This window comes from Etheostoma cragini, chromosome 14 (genome assembly GCF_013103735.1).
Source record: "Etheostoma cragini isolate CJK2018 chromosome 14, CSU_Ecrag_1.0, whole genome shotgun sequence".
NCBI lineage: Eukaryota > Metazoa > Chordata > Actinopteri > Perciformes > Percidae > Etheostoma > Etheostoma cragini.
In genome coordinates, this window is record NC_048420.1 from 21,997,177 (window position 1) to 22,013,388 (window position 16,212).

The 16,212-nt window shown below is 39.9% G+C and overlaps 1 protein-coding gene across 1 annotated transcript; it reads left to right on the forward strand.

Moving 5' to 3' along the window:
* Positions 1–1,089: 1,089 nt before the first annotated feature.
* Positions 1,090–13,563, forward strand: LOC117956609 (germ cell-specific gene 1-like protein). Its single transcript, XM_034891750.1, has 7 exons — positions 1,090–1,301; positions 4,248–5,176; positions 8,283–8,477; positions 10,750–10,809; positions 11,128–11,286; positions 12,034–12,145; positions 12,560–13,563. The coding sequence occupies exons 2-7, from the start codon at positions 4,981–4,983 to the stop codon at positions 13,308–13,310; spliced, it is 1,473 nt and encodes a 490-aa protein (XP_034747641.1). The 5' UTR covers positions 1,090–1,301; positions 4,248–4,980; the 3' UTR covers positions 13,311–13,563.
* The last annotated feature ends 2,649 nt before the right edge of the window (positions 13,564–16,212 follow it).

The window sequence follows — 16,212 nt, forward strand, 5'->3', positions numbered from 1 at the left end:
GCTAAACTTCATGTAGGAATGGATGAGTAAAACAAAAACAAGACTTTCACCCACGAGACCAGTTTTTTTTTTGCCCGTTTGAAAATAAAATTGAACAGCAAGATTTTTTTAACTTTATGGAACAAAGAACTACGTGACATCCTCTGTAACATGCTGGAAGTTAAAGGTCCCATGGAATGAAAATGTCACTTTATGATTTTTTTTGACATTAATATGCCTCTCTCAGCATGCCTATGATCTCCCAGTGAATAGAAATGGTGATAGGTGTAAACCGAGCCCTGGGTATCCTGCTCTGCCTTGAAAATGAAAGCGCAGATGGGCCGATCTGGAATCTTGTTCCTTATGAGGTCATAAGGGGAAGGTTACCTCCCCTTTCTTTGCTTGACCGACCAGAGAATTTGGCCCAGCCATGAGAGAGAGACATCATGGCTTTCAAACGAGACAAGTGGCAGTTGGTCAAGGCCGAGGATTACTTTCATTGAAGTGTGGGCGTTTTATTTAATTTTATCGCATTATCCTGACAAAACATTTGACATCTGTTCATTACTGTAATCTTAACTTTTAGTCAAAGTCATTCATAATTTATGTTTTTTTACCCCAAAAAATTAGGTAATGTCATATAAATGAGATTTATTGACCAGGAATTCCAAAAAACAAGTGAAAAAGTACCGTTATTACCATTACTATCCTACTGGTAGTAATGGGAAACCGTTTAGAAATTAGAGCCAAAAGTAACTGTTTATTTTGACCCAGGAGGACAACACAAGGGGGAACTCAAGCACGAAAACCTACAAAGTTTGAATAAACGGCTCCAAACATGCTGTTCCTGTGAGCTCACTGGTTTTCCAATCAGATATTCAAACCAACAACTTTTAAGTAATGGGATTGCATAAAGCCAGCTGCTGCTTTATACTGGTTTGCGTTATTAAGAAGGGTTGAAGTGTAGAGAGCAGCCCGGACCATGACACTATCACACTTATCTCAATCCAAGCTGTTCCACCAACGTACCAGATTAATCACTATAGGAGCGAAGGTCCGGAGGGTTATGAGTGAGAGGGGGGAAAGATGAAGGAAACTAGGAAGAGAAAGAGAAAGCTGCTGTTGAACAGACACTATATAGAGCAGAGGGGAGGGAAAGTAACAGATGGACTTGTGAGGATTAGAGAAATCTGGGTGTGTTTCCAATGAAAACTCACCCAAGACGGAGAAGGGAGTGATGAGTGTGCGCAGAGGAAAAGGTGAAGGAAAACCTAATTCCTGTTCGAGGAAAGGTGAAGGAAACACAAAGCGTCTCAAACAAGGTGAGTCAATGTAATTGGGTTTTTGTATTTTTATTTTGGAGCACGAGTGTAAGCTGATTAAAAGTTGAGGGCAAACAGCAGCTGGAGATTTCCAATGAAGGCAAAGATTTCAGCTTGTCATGCTGAGAAGAATACCGATAAATGGAAAGCAATAGAGTGTGTATTCTACTTGTACTAACTGTGAATCTCCTCCTGTTTAAGTGTGGATATATATTTATGTTTTTAGTGTCTCTGCAGTGAAATTTACATCATTCAAAACATGCATGTACCCAACAAAATGTCAAACTAAAATCACAAAAAATGAATGTTCTGTTAGCCGGGATAGTACATTGAGTTTGTGTCTCCAAGCTGTTTGCCTGCATTAGTTAATCCGTCAACTGTTGTTAACATGGACCGGTGTGGGGAGACATACGTCTAAAAATATACGGTAATTAAAACTGTCTTAGTGTACTGTACGGATTAAAGTTCCAATAATCAGATGAGGGCTGTATGGGGTAAAAATAGCAGAAGATAAAAGGAGAATGACATCCTTCTGCCATTATAAACTATATACGTTTTAGATATTCTGGATGTTTAGACTCTGCTCAGGTTGGTCGTACCTTTAATGGGAACTTAGACTACGTTTACAAATGGCCGGCTGTTTTTAATAAACGGGCATTTCAACTTCTCCGTTTTCAAAAATAACATTGTGCACAGCTGTTAGTTTTCAGAAAAGTGTTAATTTACACGTACCTTTGTATTCATGCCGTCAATGCCGTCAAGAGCATGCCAAACCGGTAGGTGACGGTGTAACGAGAAGCTCTACGCAACGTTAGCCAATCAGAATCTCAAAAATAGCAACAACAGCATCTAATCACTTCCTCTCTCTTCTCTTACTCGCTTCCTCTGCTGCATAAAACTCTGTTTGTCTCAGTTTACATGCAAACGATGATTTCTAAAATCTCCACTCTCATTTCCTGAGGCAAATTCTCCGTTTGCGTGGAAATGAAGGGCACAAACGAAGGGAAATGTCTTAGTTTTTAAATAAACATGTACGTGGAAACAGGGCCTTGTTAGCACTCCTGTTGTCCTCAGGTCAAATTTGACCCCTTTAAAAAATGTCTATATCCTAAATATGGGTTTCCTTTTAACCAAATTACCACAAAAAAAAATTATTAGATTCTATACAACACTCTTTGCCAATACAACTGATCCCTTTCATTCCTGACTAAACTCATCTGTATGTTCCTCTGATCTTTTTAACTCAAATATTAGGTATAATTCTATATAAATGAGGGATATGGACCATGAATTCCAAAAATTAGTGTAAAACTAGTGGTAGTGAGGTAATGATTGTGAAAACTTCAAAAGTCTGAAAAAGAGATGAAAATGTCAAATATTTGTTGGGTTTTGACTCAGGAGGACAACACAAGGGTTAAGTCAAAAATTCTTTCTACCAATAAGAATGATAAAGATGTCCTTTGTCCCGCCCTCAGAAGTGCAGCAACACTAACAGGGGACTCAGGAAGATTGCCACTCAATCAGTCTAACCACACCCACACAGTCCTGCGAAGAGGTCCAATCAGCCACGTTGATTGAAAACACCTGTTCAGGGCTTTTAAACTTTGAAGACCTGCAGTAGTTTGCACTCATGCAGAATAACAAAAAGGACAAAAAAGACAAAGATTACTGGGTTTATTGGATGTTAAAGGACTGCTTATGCATTAAAATTCTTTGACCTATTCTCACTCAGCCTTCACCTGTTACTTAAATACAAAATAAGCCCATAGTGTGAACCTGGTAATTGAAATTGGTATTTAAAGCTCAAAACACTTCCTTCCTAAACACCTGCCTTAAACATCCTTTGAAAACCCCAAAATCAATTGTTTTCCACTTTTCCTCAATGAGGTTAGTGGGTAAGGGAGATGTCTCAGATGTTCCCCTCCATTGATCCCAAGACATATTTGTATCCAATGCCCTTTGATTGCTCTTAGAGGGTTTATAGCATTTGAATAATTATTTAATTTTTAAGAAATTATTTTAAGAATCTTTTATGTACTTACATGTAACGTGTTTTCTTGATATATTGCTATTTTTTGAGTTACTTTTTGACTACCTCTATATGATGACTTTGTACAGCACTTTGGTCAACCCTGGTTGTTTTTAGAGACATTTGACTTGACTTTACAAAACAGAAAGAATTCAGATTCCAGTTTTTTGACTGGCGGCCATGTCAACACGTTTTTGAAGTAACAGCATACAAGATTGAAAAAGTGATGTGAAACATCCATGACTTGAACAAAGACTTCGATCATAGACAGCTTGGGCTTTATTGTAATGATCAAAGCGCGTGGCGGGTCTAGGGCGTGTCCAAATCCACTTTTGCTAGTTAGATGGCGGACAAAAGGGTCATTGCACCAAGTGCATCGTTCAAAATCAATCAGAGTGTCATCAACCCTTCCCTTTAACAGCCAGGTGTGTTTGTACTTTGGCGCATTGCTACAATGATGGCGGATTATCATCGTCATACTTTTATTTGTAATCTTTTTCATGTGTGTGTGCTGCTGTGCTTCCCTGTGTGTGTAAAAAGCATAGCCTGCGCACTGTGCATGAGCTTAGGCGCATTTGACTAATTTGCTGTCAAAATAACAACGATTGCTGTTAAACGCTATTGACTTTAGACCAGGTTTTTGTTGGTCAATGGCCCGATCACTTTCTGCCGCCTCAAGATAACAATACGGCAAGAATTCACCTGAACACACCTCCTTGTAAGACCAGCACGCCCATGGGCGCAGGTGCATTTGCTTTTACAACAACATGGGCGCTAGACGGGAAATTAACAACTGCGTTGGTCTTAAAATAGCAAAGACTTTGCGCTGCGCCGGATGCAAGATAGGGCCCGGTAGGGACTCAACTGTTGATCTCTTAATCCAGATACTTGTCTCTGTCTCCCTTCTTTACCTTTAGGTGGTCGTGCAGACAAAAAAAGCATAAGAGCCAATTTGCAATAATCTCATCCACCTAACCCTGCAAGATTACCCCAGATTACCAGGCTCAGAAGTAGGCCTCAGACACCGGACTAATAACCTTGGGAGCTAGATCCCTCCTGGAAAGATGGAGGAGCAGGTCAAAGAACATATCTGAGACGTGATGGCAGTGGAAACATGGGGTAGAGTCGCAGCTCGTTGAGAAGAAATGTGTGGAGTCAAACGTGTAGCCTGGCTTGTGCCGTAACATCAAGAAGAAAGGAACTTAAATCTGATGAACTACTTTGCAGAAACGGGAAGAGGAAGAGAGTTGGAGTTCTTCCTGCAACCTCTTGCCTTCACATCTGTCTCTTTCTTACTCGCTGGCGGGGATTAAGACCCAGCACTTCATCTTCCTCTACTCCAGTGTCCTCTGACCTCCGCTCATCGACTGTTCTTCTTCCTCAAGCCCCGCCCTCCCTCCATCGCTCCACCTCTGACCTTTGTTCCACTTTAATCCCCTCTCCTCGCTTCCTCTCTCTTTTCTCCATTTCATCCTCCATGAATCCATCTGAGTCGCCACCCGCTACTCTCATCCTCATCCTCCTCCTGATTGGTCAACAAGACCTGCCGGCCATTTTTGAACCAGGACCAACCCCCTCAAAGTGAAGCACAATCCCACTCCCTGGTCCCAACTCATTTCTCTCTGTGCTCCTTCGAGTCCAGAAGCAACAATGCTGGAGAACATGTCCCGACGTAACCGCTCCCTGCTGTCACTTACCCTCACCTCATTGGCCCTCACCCTGTCCGTCTGGGCTTTCTGCACCTCCTATTGGTGCGAGGGAACACACAAGGTGGTGAAGCCTCTCTGCCTGTCACCTGTCAAGTTGAAGAACTGCGGGCAGAACAACAGCCAGCCGTACACCACAGGTGAGGCCGGGAAATAACTTCAGGTATTATTTCGGTAGGACTTTCCTCTGGTGTACAGTGTCCACACACCAGCTACTGACAAATCCCCAACAGGCATTGATTTGGTGATTTTATACATTTAGTATAAAGTAAAGGATGTTGACACATCTGGAATACACGCAACCATTGTCTCGACAGCATCTCAGTGTTCATATTTCAACATGTGGCTTCACATCAAAATTCATCATAAAAATGGTCATTCATACCAACAGTAACTAACTGCAGACCAGTTGGACGTGAGACATATACATGTGTTTTTGGCAAATAACCAAAACAATGTTTATTTGGAAACTGAAGAGAGATGCATCTTTATATTGTGTCAAACAAACTTTCACAAATTTGGCCAAGAAGAGTCCAACACTACATGTATTCATTTAGTACTTCCATCATGTTTTCAGTGCTGTTTATCCATTGGTGTAGTCTAGTGTATTGTAGGGGGTATACTGGTGTACCCTAACCCCCAAGGAAGTTTTGAGCATCAACAACTTATTTTTCTGTACCTTTTATGCGCCAATTTCCGAGGGAAATACCTTTACTTAGCCCATGTGAAGAAGAAAACACAGATGACAATTCAAAATACTGCATATCAAAAATGTAATGCTAAAGAATGCTGTTTGTGTCATTGAGCATTTTTTGGGGATCAAATTTGTATTTTTATATTTTATTATTTAAAAAAATTGTAAACTTAACATTCACGAACAGTTACAAACAACACACTGGGACATGGTTAAGTGCTTTCGAACTGAGTTTACTGCGTATACTGGCGTATTACGTACAATACACTGCTGTGTTTATCTGAATTATTTGCAGGAAACTTCAACAACTGTCAATTACATTTGGTGAAAAGTTTGACGTGGGTCTGAGAACAGTGTGGCTCCAGTAACCTTTTACTACTGCACTGGCAGATGTATCCTACAAGCTACTTGTATTTAGTTTGATAAGTTTAGCCCCAATGCAGCTTGATTTCTGGCTATTCACCAAAACTTCTAACAAAACCACTCAAGAACCTACTGCTATTTAATTAGGAGAAAATGCACAATTCCTCTCAATCCACTTTCAATTGGCACATAAAATGAACAAAGCAGAGGAAATAGGCAAAAAGACATGCAACCGGCGGATTTGGAACGTCAAGGACTGCTTGGTTGATGACTGAAGAGCACTGAATTCATCCTATGAGTGCATTTTGTGTAGCCTACTGTGTTGTAAAGTAAAAAAACATCTCAAATATATCCATATATCTTCAATAACTTCCGTCTGATAATTTTTTCCCCAGGAAATAAGAAATAACAATCCAAACAAATGCCACTTTACATTACCTGCTGCCTGCCTTGGGAGATCTTTGACTCTTGTTTTATAGCACAGTAAAACCACATTACTACCATATTATTTTTAACTTTTCCCTTATGTATCTGTCTTTACTGACTTTATTATATAAAGTGCTATATGAAAAATTGTATTCTTATCATTATTGTTTATCTATTTTTTAAATGAAGTCAAAAATCTAAAAAGAAAAATCCACGAACATCATGTTTTACACAAAGTAACATGTATTTTAGACATGTAGAGTATATGCAGTATATGTATAGTCAATGTATGACCTGCCTGTTTACACATAATCATATTTGATATTTCACTTCTAAGAACATCTCACAGGGAACGTACATTATTTTGATAATGTAGAAAAATATTTTCAGAAAGAGTAAAAACTAATCTACTGCAGTTTTTATGGCATCCATGCAATATTTTTTTGCATCTCATATTTCAGTATTTTACACTTGACTTGACTGGCAGAGATTCACTTAATCCCAGCTTTGTTTGCTAATCTTAGAACTTTGTATCTGCAACTGCATGTTATCTGGATTCCCTGACCCGCTGTCTTATCTCTCGGCCCTAAGCCTGTTTGTTTCCATGTAGTATTCAATTTTCACTCTGTAGAAAATGACAGATTACCTAAAGAACAGTGTTTCAAGGCAGGATTGCGTTACACGCTGTGATCCACTAGAAACCCCTTGTAGGATTGATGTCAGGGTATCTTGGCATGTTGGCCTTAAAACCAATCTCAAACTGCATACAGGAAAATATTTCATTTCCACACATCTTTATTTCTCCTCTTTCTGCTCTCTCTAACTTTTTAATGCTTGTTTTTAAGATTTGGACTGGGTAAGCGCCTTCTTGTTTATTACAGCTTTCACATGTTCACTTTCCTGTCAAAGCACTGAGGTCGTCCAATCAGATGCTCCTCAATGTTTCCAGATCCAGGTTCAAAATCAAAGGTGGAAAAGCCTTTTCAATAGCTGCTGCAAATTTGGAATAGTTTACCCATTCAAACAAGAACTGATTGGTCATCTTCAAATGTCCAGTCCTGGGTTAAGAACCACTTCTATTCCAGTTTAGTTTTGACACTTTGACCTTTTCTATTGTTGATGTAGGCTAGTTTTGGGTTGAAACGTAGCACAAATGGACCATTGACTAAAAAAACACTTAAAAACTCCTTTAAAAAACTGATTTGGTTAGTTGAAAAGTAATTATAAAGGCATAAAGGTGTAAAAGGAGATTAAAGGGCAGTCAGCAGGAGTTATATTCCTTTGCTTTTTTAAATCCCGATCTACCCCAATCTTTCTCCCAGCTAGATTTAAAAAATACCCTGACACTACAAAATAATTATAATTAATTCACATGAAAATGAATGACATTTAAAAGGAAAATAATAAGTGCAAATTGAACAGAATGAAGGGTGGGGTTATATCTATATGTTGGCCAAGGGTTAGGGTTACATACTGTATGTTTATATATATATGTATGGGTGCATATGTGTGTGTGTGTGTGTGTGTGTGTGTGTGTACTGTATCTATATGTAGGCCTGGAGTTAGGGTTATATATAAATGTAGGCCTAGCGTGTGTTTATTTTATCAATTTTGGCTTTTTGAGCTTGTTGAGCACTTTGGTCAGCTATGGTTGTTTTTAGAAGTGCTATATAAATAAATTGGAACTTGAACTCTACTTTCTGCACCTTTGGATACATTTCCCTCCTGTGTTTATTCCTTAATTCTTTCTTTACTCCCTTCAGAGATGCCCACCCCGGACCCGAGGCAACCTCCCACCAACGTGACGCTCTCTCCGCTGCAGAAGGAGGAGCTGGCCAGGACAAAGAGAAAGCAGCTGGCCAACGCCGTCCACTACATCTGGGAGACGGGCGAGGATAAGTACATGCTGCGCTACTTCCACACCGGCTTCTGGCTCTCCTGTGAGAAGCACAATGAAGGTTTGTGATGAACCTGACAAGAGCCCTATGGTTAAACAACTGAGTTTCAAAGTCCTGCATTCAAAATACGCAAAGCGTATGCAAATGTACTTGAAGTATCAAAAGTAAAAGTACTAGTTTTGTAGGAAAAACACTTTCAGTATTACGTCATACAGAATACAATTAGATTGTTAATTCTTATCAGGTATCAATGTGTGAGCAGCGTTTTACTGTTGCTCTGGATTGAGCTAGTTTTACACAGTTTGCTGGTGTGGGCCAGTGGTTCCCAACATAGGGTCACAGTAACTGTGGGTGTCATGGGAAGGTTAATGGAGCAGAGAAAGGGTAAATACAAAGTTCTACTACAAATTTGTTCTCCGCTATGTCGTTAATATTTATACAAAAACATCCATACTAACTTTGCACAAAAGGGGCACAGTAAACCGGCTATCACAAGATTAGACAGCGGGTATTTTAATGTGACATTAACACTTTATGTTTTATTATTTTCCCCTGTTGCATGCATTGATTGAACGAACTTCTTCGGCAATAGAGAGAGGATCAGAAATCAGGAGAACTATTGTGGCTGCCAATCCGAATGTTTTAGTCAAAATAGATTATTTACAGTTAAGCCTCTATTCAGTAATCACTAAGGAGGATAATTTGTACAAGCCTGGGTTATTGCATCCACAGAAATACAGTAAATGTAGTAACTGTGTGGTACTGGTCTTGACTGCAGGTTTGCACTGCAGGGATGTCTCTTTATAGGAAAACAGGCTTTTTGTCATTCCCTTCTTTATTTTAAATGCTCTTTCTGCTATTCCAAATATCATGTTTTTACTATTGGATGCCATTACATCATCTCCTACACAGAGAACTCCAAGAATCAAACCTCATCAAACCTTCTTCAGCCAATGCTACTCGTTGGTTTACGGCCGTTCTTTGATTCTGACCACGATGTATTATAACCGTATGTGTTAAAGGGCACGTGATCCATAATTCAGACCCTCCTCCAAACTAGCACACAGTATGTGAGAAAGCAAGCACAGAGCAAGCTTAGGTACCCTGAAAATAAAAGTAATCACTGGCCTGTGTTGTTCCACCAGAGGACTCTGTGATTGCTAGATATTTCAGCAGTTTGACCTTTTTATTCTTCCTCCTTTGGGAATGTGAACTACTGGGCTTAAATCAACTATATTTACTAGATTTTAAGGATTTATAATGAGCATACAATAGAAGTACAGTTTCAGCATTTGCAAGAGATTATTGATATATCGCCCTGCCCCCATCAAGCTGCCGTTGTAAAACTCTAATCCTCGTGCTTTTATTACAAGGCTTTAAAGACAGACATATGCTTTGCCTTGATGATGGATAAGATTCAACAAAACATTTTGATATTAATTAACATCCGTTACATTCAAGCCGTTGCCAAATGAGTTGCTACAAAGCTAATTAAGACTCAGCTCCACACAACGCTCTCTGGATTTCTCAGTTTAACTATGTTCAGAAGATTGTGGCGTCCGGTGACTTTCCTGTGCAGAAACTCAAGTGAAGATACTGACTCTTCTAAAGAGTCCATGTTTTTGTAATCCCCCGTGTCCTCCTTGGCTACTAGCGACTGTGTGAAGGAGGAGTGGGGGTGGTGCGCCCGGAAGGCTTGTATCATGTGGACGCAACAACAGTTTTGTTGTCATTACTTAGAATTCCTCATGGGGGCGACAGAAACTACGCACTACAGCTTCAAGGTGCTTGTATTACTGTTGGCTTTTTGGCTGTTTCCGTTACTTTTACTGTGTTATATATCTTTTTTGTGCATATTTTAGGGTTACAAAGTGAAAAAGCCCCAAGTCCCTCCCGAAAGGGACTTGTCTCCCACAGAAGACACTTTTCACAACCTGCTCCAAACAGCTCCATTGTAGTCCAGCCTTTACTTCCGTGACAATTGCACTTTTTAACACGTTAAAATGCTCAACTAGGTGCTCATACTCTGCTTCTGACTGGTTAGTAGTCCTAACCTAGCTAAATGTGAGACTTCCAAATAAGATGGAAGAGAAGTGAGATGCACTCTGTAGCGCTCAACACATAGGGTGAAAAGAGGAGCTGCAGAAAAACAACAAAAATATAGTGTTTTTTGAAAATGAAATCATGTAAACCCATTACGATATAACCTCTAAATACATTTATGAACCTGAAAATTAGCATAATATGAGTACTTTAAAGACAGAAATCTAGCATTTTACTACAATAACTACGGGATGCTGACACATGAACTCTGTTGTGATTGTTCTTCCAGGTAAGGATCAGGAAGAAAAGTGTCGCAGCTTCATTGAGCTGACGCCAGGAGAAACACAAGGTTGGTGATAGAAATCATAAAAAAGTATAACTTGTTTAACATTTCCATCCCGACAGCCAAACATCTAATCAACAGCAAATATTAAATAACTCAGTGTCAAATCCTCATTTTTTTGGCTTGAATTAAGTTTCTAAGTAGGTTCATTTAATGTTTTCTTTTCCCATAGGTGTCCCTTTAATCAGCGTCCATCCCCACAGCTAAACATCTCATCTCATCAATATCTTTTTTTTTTTTTTTTACTACTCAGGGTCAAGTCCTTGCTTTTGCTGGACTAAATGAAGTTTTTGAGAATTCATAAAAGGTTTTCTTTTCCCGCAGGTGTCCTCTGGCTTTCAGTCATCAGTGAGTTTATGTACATCAGTCTTCTGGCTTTAGGCTTCCTGCTCATGTGTGTTGAAGTGATTTGCCTCTGTGCCAAGAGGGAGATGAACGCACTCAAGATCAACGCCTACGCCGCCATGTGCACCGTCCTCTCAGGTGAGGGGGGGGGGGACTACACTGTGCTGAGTTGTTATAAAGAGGAGGAGAGAAGTCCCTCCCCTTAGGGTGTAATTCGTAAAGTATGTACTGTAGAGAACGAGGAGTTTAAGTATTTTTGATCCCGTTTTTGAGCCATGATTGGATGTTAGTCAATTTTCCAAGTCAAGAAAAGTTGTCGTAAAACTGCACAGTTTAAGACTTTGAAAGTACAGTACGTAATTAGAAAGACTAGCCACTTCAATGTTGCATCAGTGATGTCTCGCTGAAGCTACGGTGTTTGTGTGTTTTGTACCAGGATTTAGAGTTACTCACATGAGCCACAGATCTTCCTCCTTCTGTTGCAAAAGTATCTTTTAAATTGGACAAACATCATATGTGGGATTGATCGCTCAATTCAAACGGGATCCAAAAACAATGTGTCTCTCAACATTCACTACTGTACGTATATTTTCCGAATGAACGTCTCATGAGGTCCATCGAAAGGGGAAGGGACTTCCTCTCTCTATAAAACGTCACTCTTTAACTTGTGATCGCACACAGACCCAAAAACCATTGTAGTTGATTATATTATGAGTGCTAAAGTAATCACTAAACTGCGAAATTTCCTCTCATGTAAATACTTTCAAATGTTTTTTATTCCTGCCCCTATCTTTCATCTCTTATTGTTTTCTCCAAAATGATCAGATTCATCCTCATTTCTTTTTCTCTTTTTAAATTTCTCCCTGTCTTTTTGTCATCTACCAGGTTTGATGGGGATGGTAGCACACATGATGTACACCACAGTGTTTCAGATGACCGTGAGCATTGGGCCCAAAGACTGGAGGCCACAGACCTGGGACTACGGATGGTCTTTTGCGTGAGTTTGTTTCAAGATAACCCTTTCTCCGCTAATCTGATTTACAGCTCGGTCACAAACCGCATTAAGAGCTGTGAAATTTAGCTGCAAAAGCAATTCACTCATTCAAAAGGGTTTGCTCTCAGGGTGAAATTGTTCACGTTAATTTGAGAGGTTTTGAGAGCCGTAAAATCCAAACTTGAAGCTATCGCGTCATCGTTATCTGTGTTGCACCATCATTTTAATTAAGTTGCCTGGAAATCAACTGCATCCCTACTTCAAGCACAGTTTCGAGACAATAACAAGACAGGATTTCACTACGTCACCAAACTTCTGGCACCAAATATTTCACAACGACTCGTGGATGCACTTTGCTGTGCCACTCGTGGTGAGACCGGCCTGACCTGTTCACCTAACTCTTTCCTCCCTCCCCAGCATGGCGTGGCTGTCCTTCAGCTGCTGCATGGCGGCCGCCGTGGCCACGCTCAACTCCTACACCAAGACCCTCATTGAGATGAAGCACCGCGCCCGGCTGAGGCTGGAGGAGTTGCGCGCCGCTTCCTGCGCCCCCTCCTACGAGGAGGTCGTTCGGGCCGGCAGTGGAGGCGTTTACTCAGTCAGTCAGCTGATTCAGCTCGGCCAGCAGGGGGCGCTCATGGACCCTCTGTGGCACCGAGGAATGGGACAAGCGGTCGGCCCTCTGGCGTGCGGTACTGGGGGATCGCTACTTATTGGTGGAGGGGGAATCGGAGTTGGAGGAATGGGAGCTGTTGGGATGGGAATGGGAGGAGTTGGAGTGGGAGGGAATGTTGATGGAATGGGAGGACTGGGAATGGGAGCAGTAGGAGGAGTTGGGGGAATGGGGGTAGGACTGGGAGCAGTAGGAGGAGTTGGGGGAATGGGGGTAGGAATGGGAGCAGTAGGAGGAGTTGGGGGAATGGGGGTTGGAGTAGTTGGTTTGGGGGGAAATGGAGTTGGAATGGGAGCGGTAGGAGGAGTTAGGGGGAAGGGTTTGGAAACGATGGGGGGAGCGGGAGGATGTGGAATGGGAGGTGGGCGGCTGGTGGACCCTCATGGTATGGTGGTGGTGGAGGGATGTGGCGCTGAAGGATGCGAAGACTGTGAACGGGAGATGGACGAGATAGATTACGCTCTGCAGGAGGAGAGAGAGGACTCACTCTGCTAAGACTTTAGGGGGACAAGGACTGTGACAATATCTGATCGGGATTGGCTCCGCACATTGTGAAGGAAACTGCATTCCGAGATTACAAGATTTGAACAAATACCTCCAGAAATAGTCTTTTTTTTATATATGTGCAGTTTTAAATGATAATAACAGCATTTTTAGACACACATTGGTCATTTCAATCTGGAATTCGATTTTGGGACAAAAAAGACATGCGCACAGACTCACAGCTCCAATGGACTGTTGGTTCATCACATTGAGCAACATTATTGTCCGATTGCAAACCTCTGCTTTTTTGAGGAAGGTTGGAGCAGCGAGACTCGGACATCTGAGTGCAGCAGAAGAACCAAAACAATTGTCTAAAAGAGGCCAAAAGCTGCATTGAGTCTTGAGTCTTGATTCTAATTCATTTCAACAAGTATTTCATTTGTTCTGGACAATGACTTTGCTGCTGATGTGGACTTCTGTTCAACAGGCAGTAGCACCCGTGGACCCCTGTTACTGTTCTGAAACTCCTTTCCCATAATTTTATTTTGTATTTATTATTGAATTTTGCAGGTGGAATGACAATTAGACCAGAAGACAAAAAGTATACGATATTTTTTAATTGTTGCATTATTTTTTTTAATAGTTTTATGTAAATATTTCAAACATGTTAAAACGACCAAAAGTCAATAATGTGTTGTCATGTCAATAGAAAGCTGGGTCTGCCATGATTAAAAACAATTTAAAAATGTTAATACTTGATTAGACTCATCATTTTTAATAATGTCTAGGAGTGGTTGTTCTATGTCTTAAAAATAAATCTAAAAGTCAGCTTTTTCAGGCTGGATGTACACAGAACACAGAGAATAAAACAACAGAAATTTGTCTTGTGATGCGATTCAATGACGATTATCTTCCAGGAAAATGTTGCTACAATCAGATCAGTAAAACTTGTGTTTTCTCTGCTTGTGTAAATACAGCCTTCTAGGGACTTCTTCAGGGATTGCATGTCGGTTTATGACTTACAAGATGTGTAAGAGGATGTGAGATTGTTTAAGTGTCAACTCAAAAGGTTTGACAAGTATATGGTGTTATTTTTAGTTTTTTATCTGTTTGCTGGAATGGATGAAAAGCCCCTCCCCCCAGTATAAGGTGATGTAATAAAAACAAACCATGTTGTCTAATGATGTCTAATCAGTACACAGATTCCAAAATCATGTAATCATCACCTTTATGTTGAGACAATAATGATGAATCACATCAAAATGTGTCAAAAAAAATTGTAATAGAACATGATATTCAGGTGGTCTGAAAAGCATAATCATGTGAAACAGTTTTAGCTTTTTTAAACTGTTACAATGGGGTTAGCTTATTCTGGGAATGCAAGGTTTTACAAGTAAAACTGTTAATTTTTCTCATAGAAAATATGTAGACTCAGATGCCCATGAAACTCTCACAGTTAAATCATCAGTTTGAACAATAAACTGCTTTGATTAGTTCAAAATAGAAGAAGTAAAAAACATTGTGCACAAGATTTTGGGGAATACGCTGAAGGAGCAATGTGGGAACAATTGATGTGTTATTACACGTCTGGTACTTTGTCAGGTATGTCAATCTGCAGCAAGATGTGTGTAGTTGAGATCAAAATGAAGGAAGAGTTCAATGATGGGTGTGATCCTAGCAAAGGTGCCGCAAGTAGGGGGGTAAGAATTAAGGGCCCCTTCACTTCAGACCCCTGGCCCGATTTGGCGTTGTGACTAGTGTGATCCCATCGCAAGATGGTCTGTAGCAGCATCTATTTAATTCAATTTTATTTATAGTATCAAATCAAGACCCAACCAAACCCGAAAATATTATTACTTAGACTTAAGACTCTTAACAACCCAGACAAATACGAAGAACAAAACATTATCCGGATTTGTTTTACCTGGATCCTTGTGTGCATGTGACCTAAATTTGTACATCCAGTAATTCTGTGTTTATCTACAAAGGAAAAGTAAGAATGAAAGATTACAGCAACAGAGAGATTTGGACATTAAGACAGATGCTTTCAAATACTGGAGAGAAGATTATGTTAATAATCTCCCCGGTCAGGGACATCTTAGATAAAGACTGAGATAGAGAGCGAGAGATTGACATTATACAGGCAGCGAGGCAGAGATAAACGGGGATGTCAGGTCAACGAGGAGTATGCTGAAAGTAATTAAAAATGTAAAGTAAGTTGAATTATACAACAGTTTATGTAAGATTCAAAACAACCCCATGAACATGCGGCGGTTAGTTCCTTCATCCATTCACTATCTGTTTGTTAGTTAAACAGCATGCATTCGGCTGTTTTATATTTTATTTTGAAAATTCTAAGGCTGTTGCAGCTTCCATTTGACATAAAATGTTTGTGATTCTCAATTGTAAGTTTAATTTGTATATCTATCTATCTATCTATCTATATATATATATATATATATATATATATATATATATATATATATATATATATATATATATATATATATATATATATATATATATATGTATTGGTTATACATAGCTCAAATTTGTTTTAAACCCTCGATTCATTTCTAGCGTGTTTGATTTTTCGAATTAACCAAACAGAAATTATTAAACACATTACGTGTGGCAGCACTATATTGTGCAATCATTTTCATAATCATGATGCACGTACCCATGTTGATAGCTGACAATGCAATTCGTTAAGATAGGGATAAAGTTAGCCTATCATAAAGTGTCTGCACCAGTGCCTCTTGCTGATGTGAAGTTAACTCTGCTGTCTGTCGCTCATCATGAAGACTCTGTGAGCTTTATGCATTTCTCGAGAGACTTAGCCCTCTTTTCTTTTACTTTTTCCCATCCACCTTTTTCCTTAAGTTTTCTACGTTCTGCCGGCGATTTGATTTCA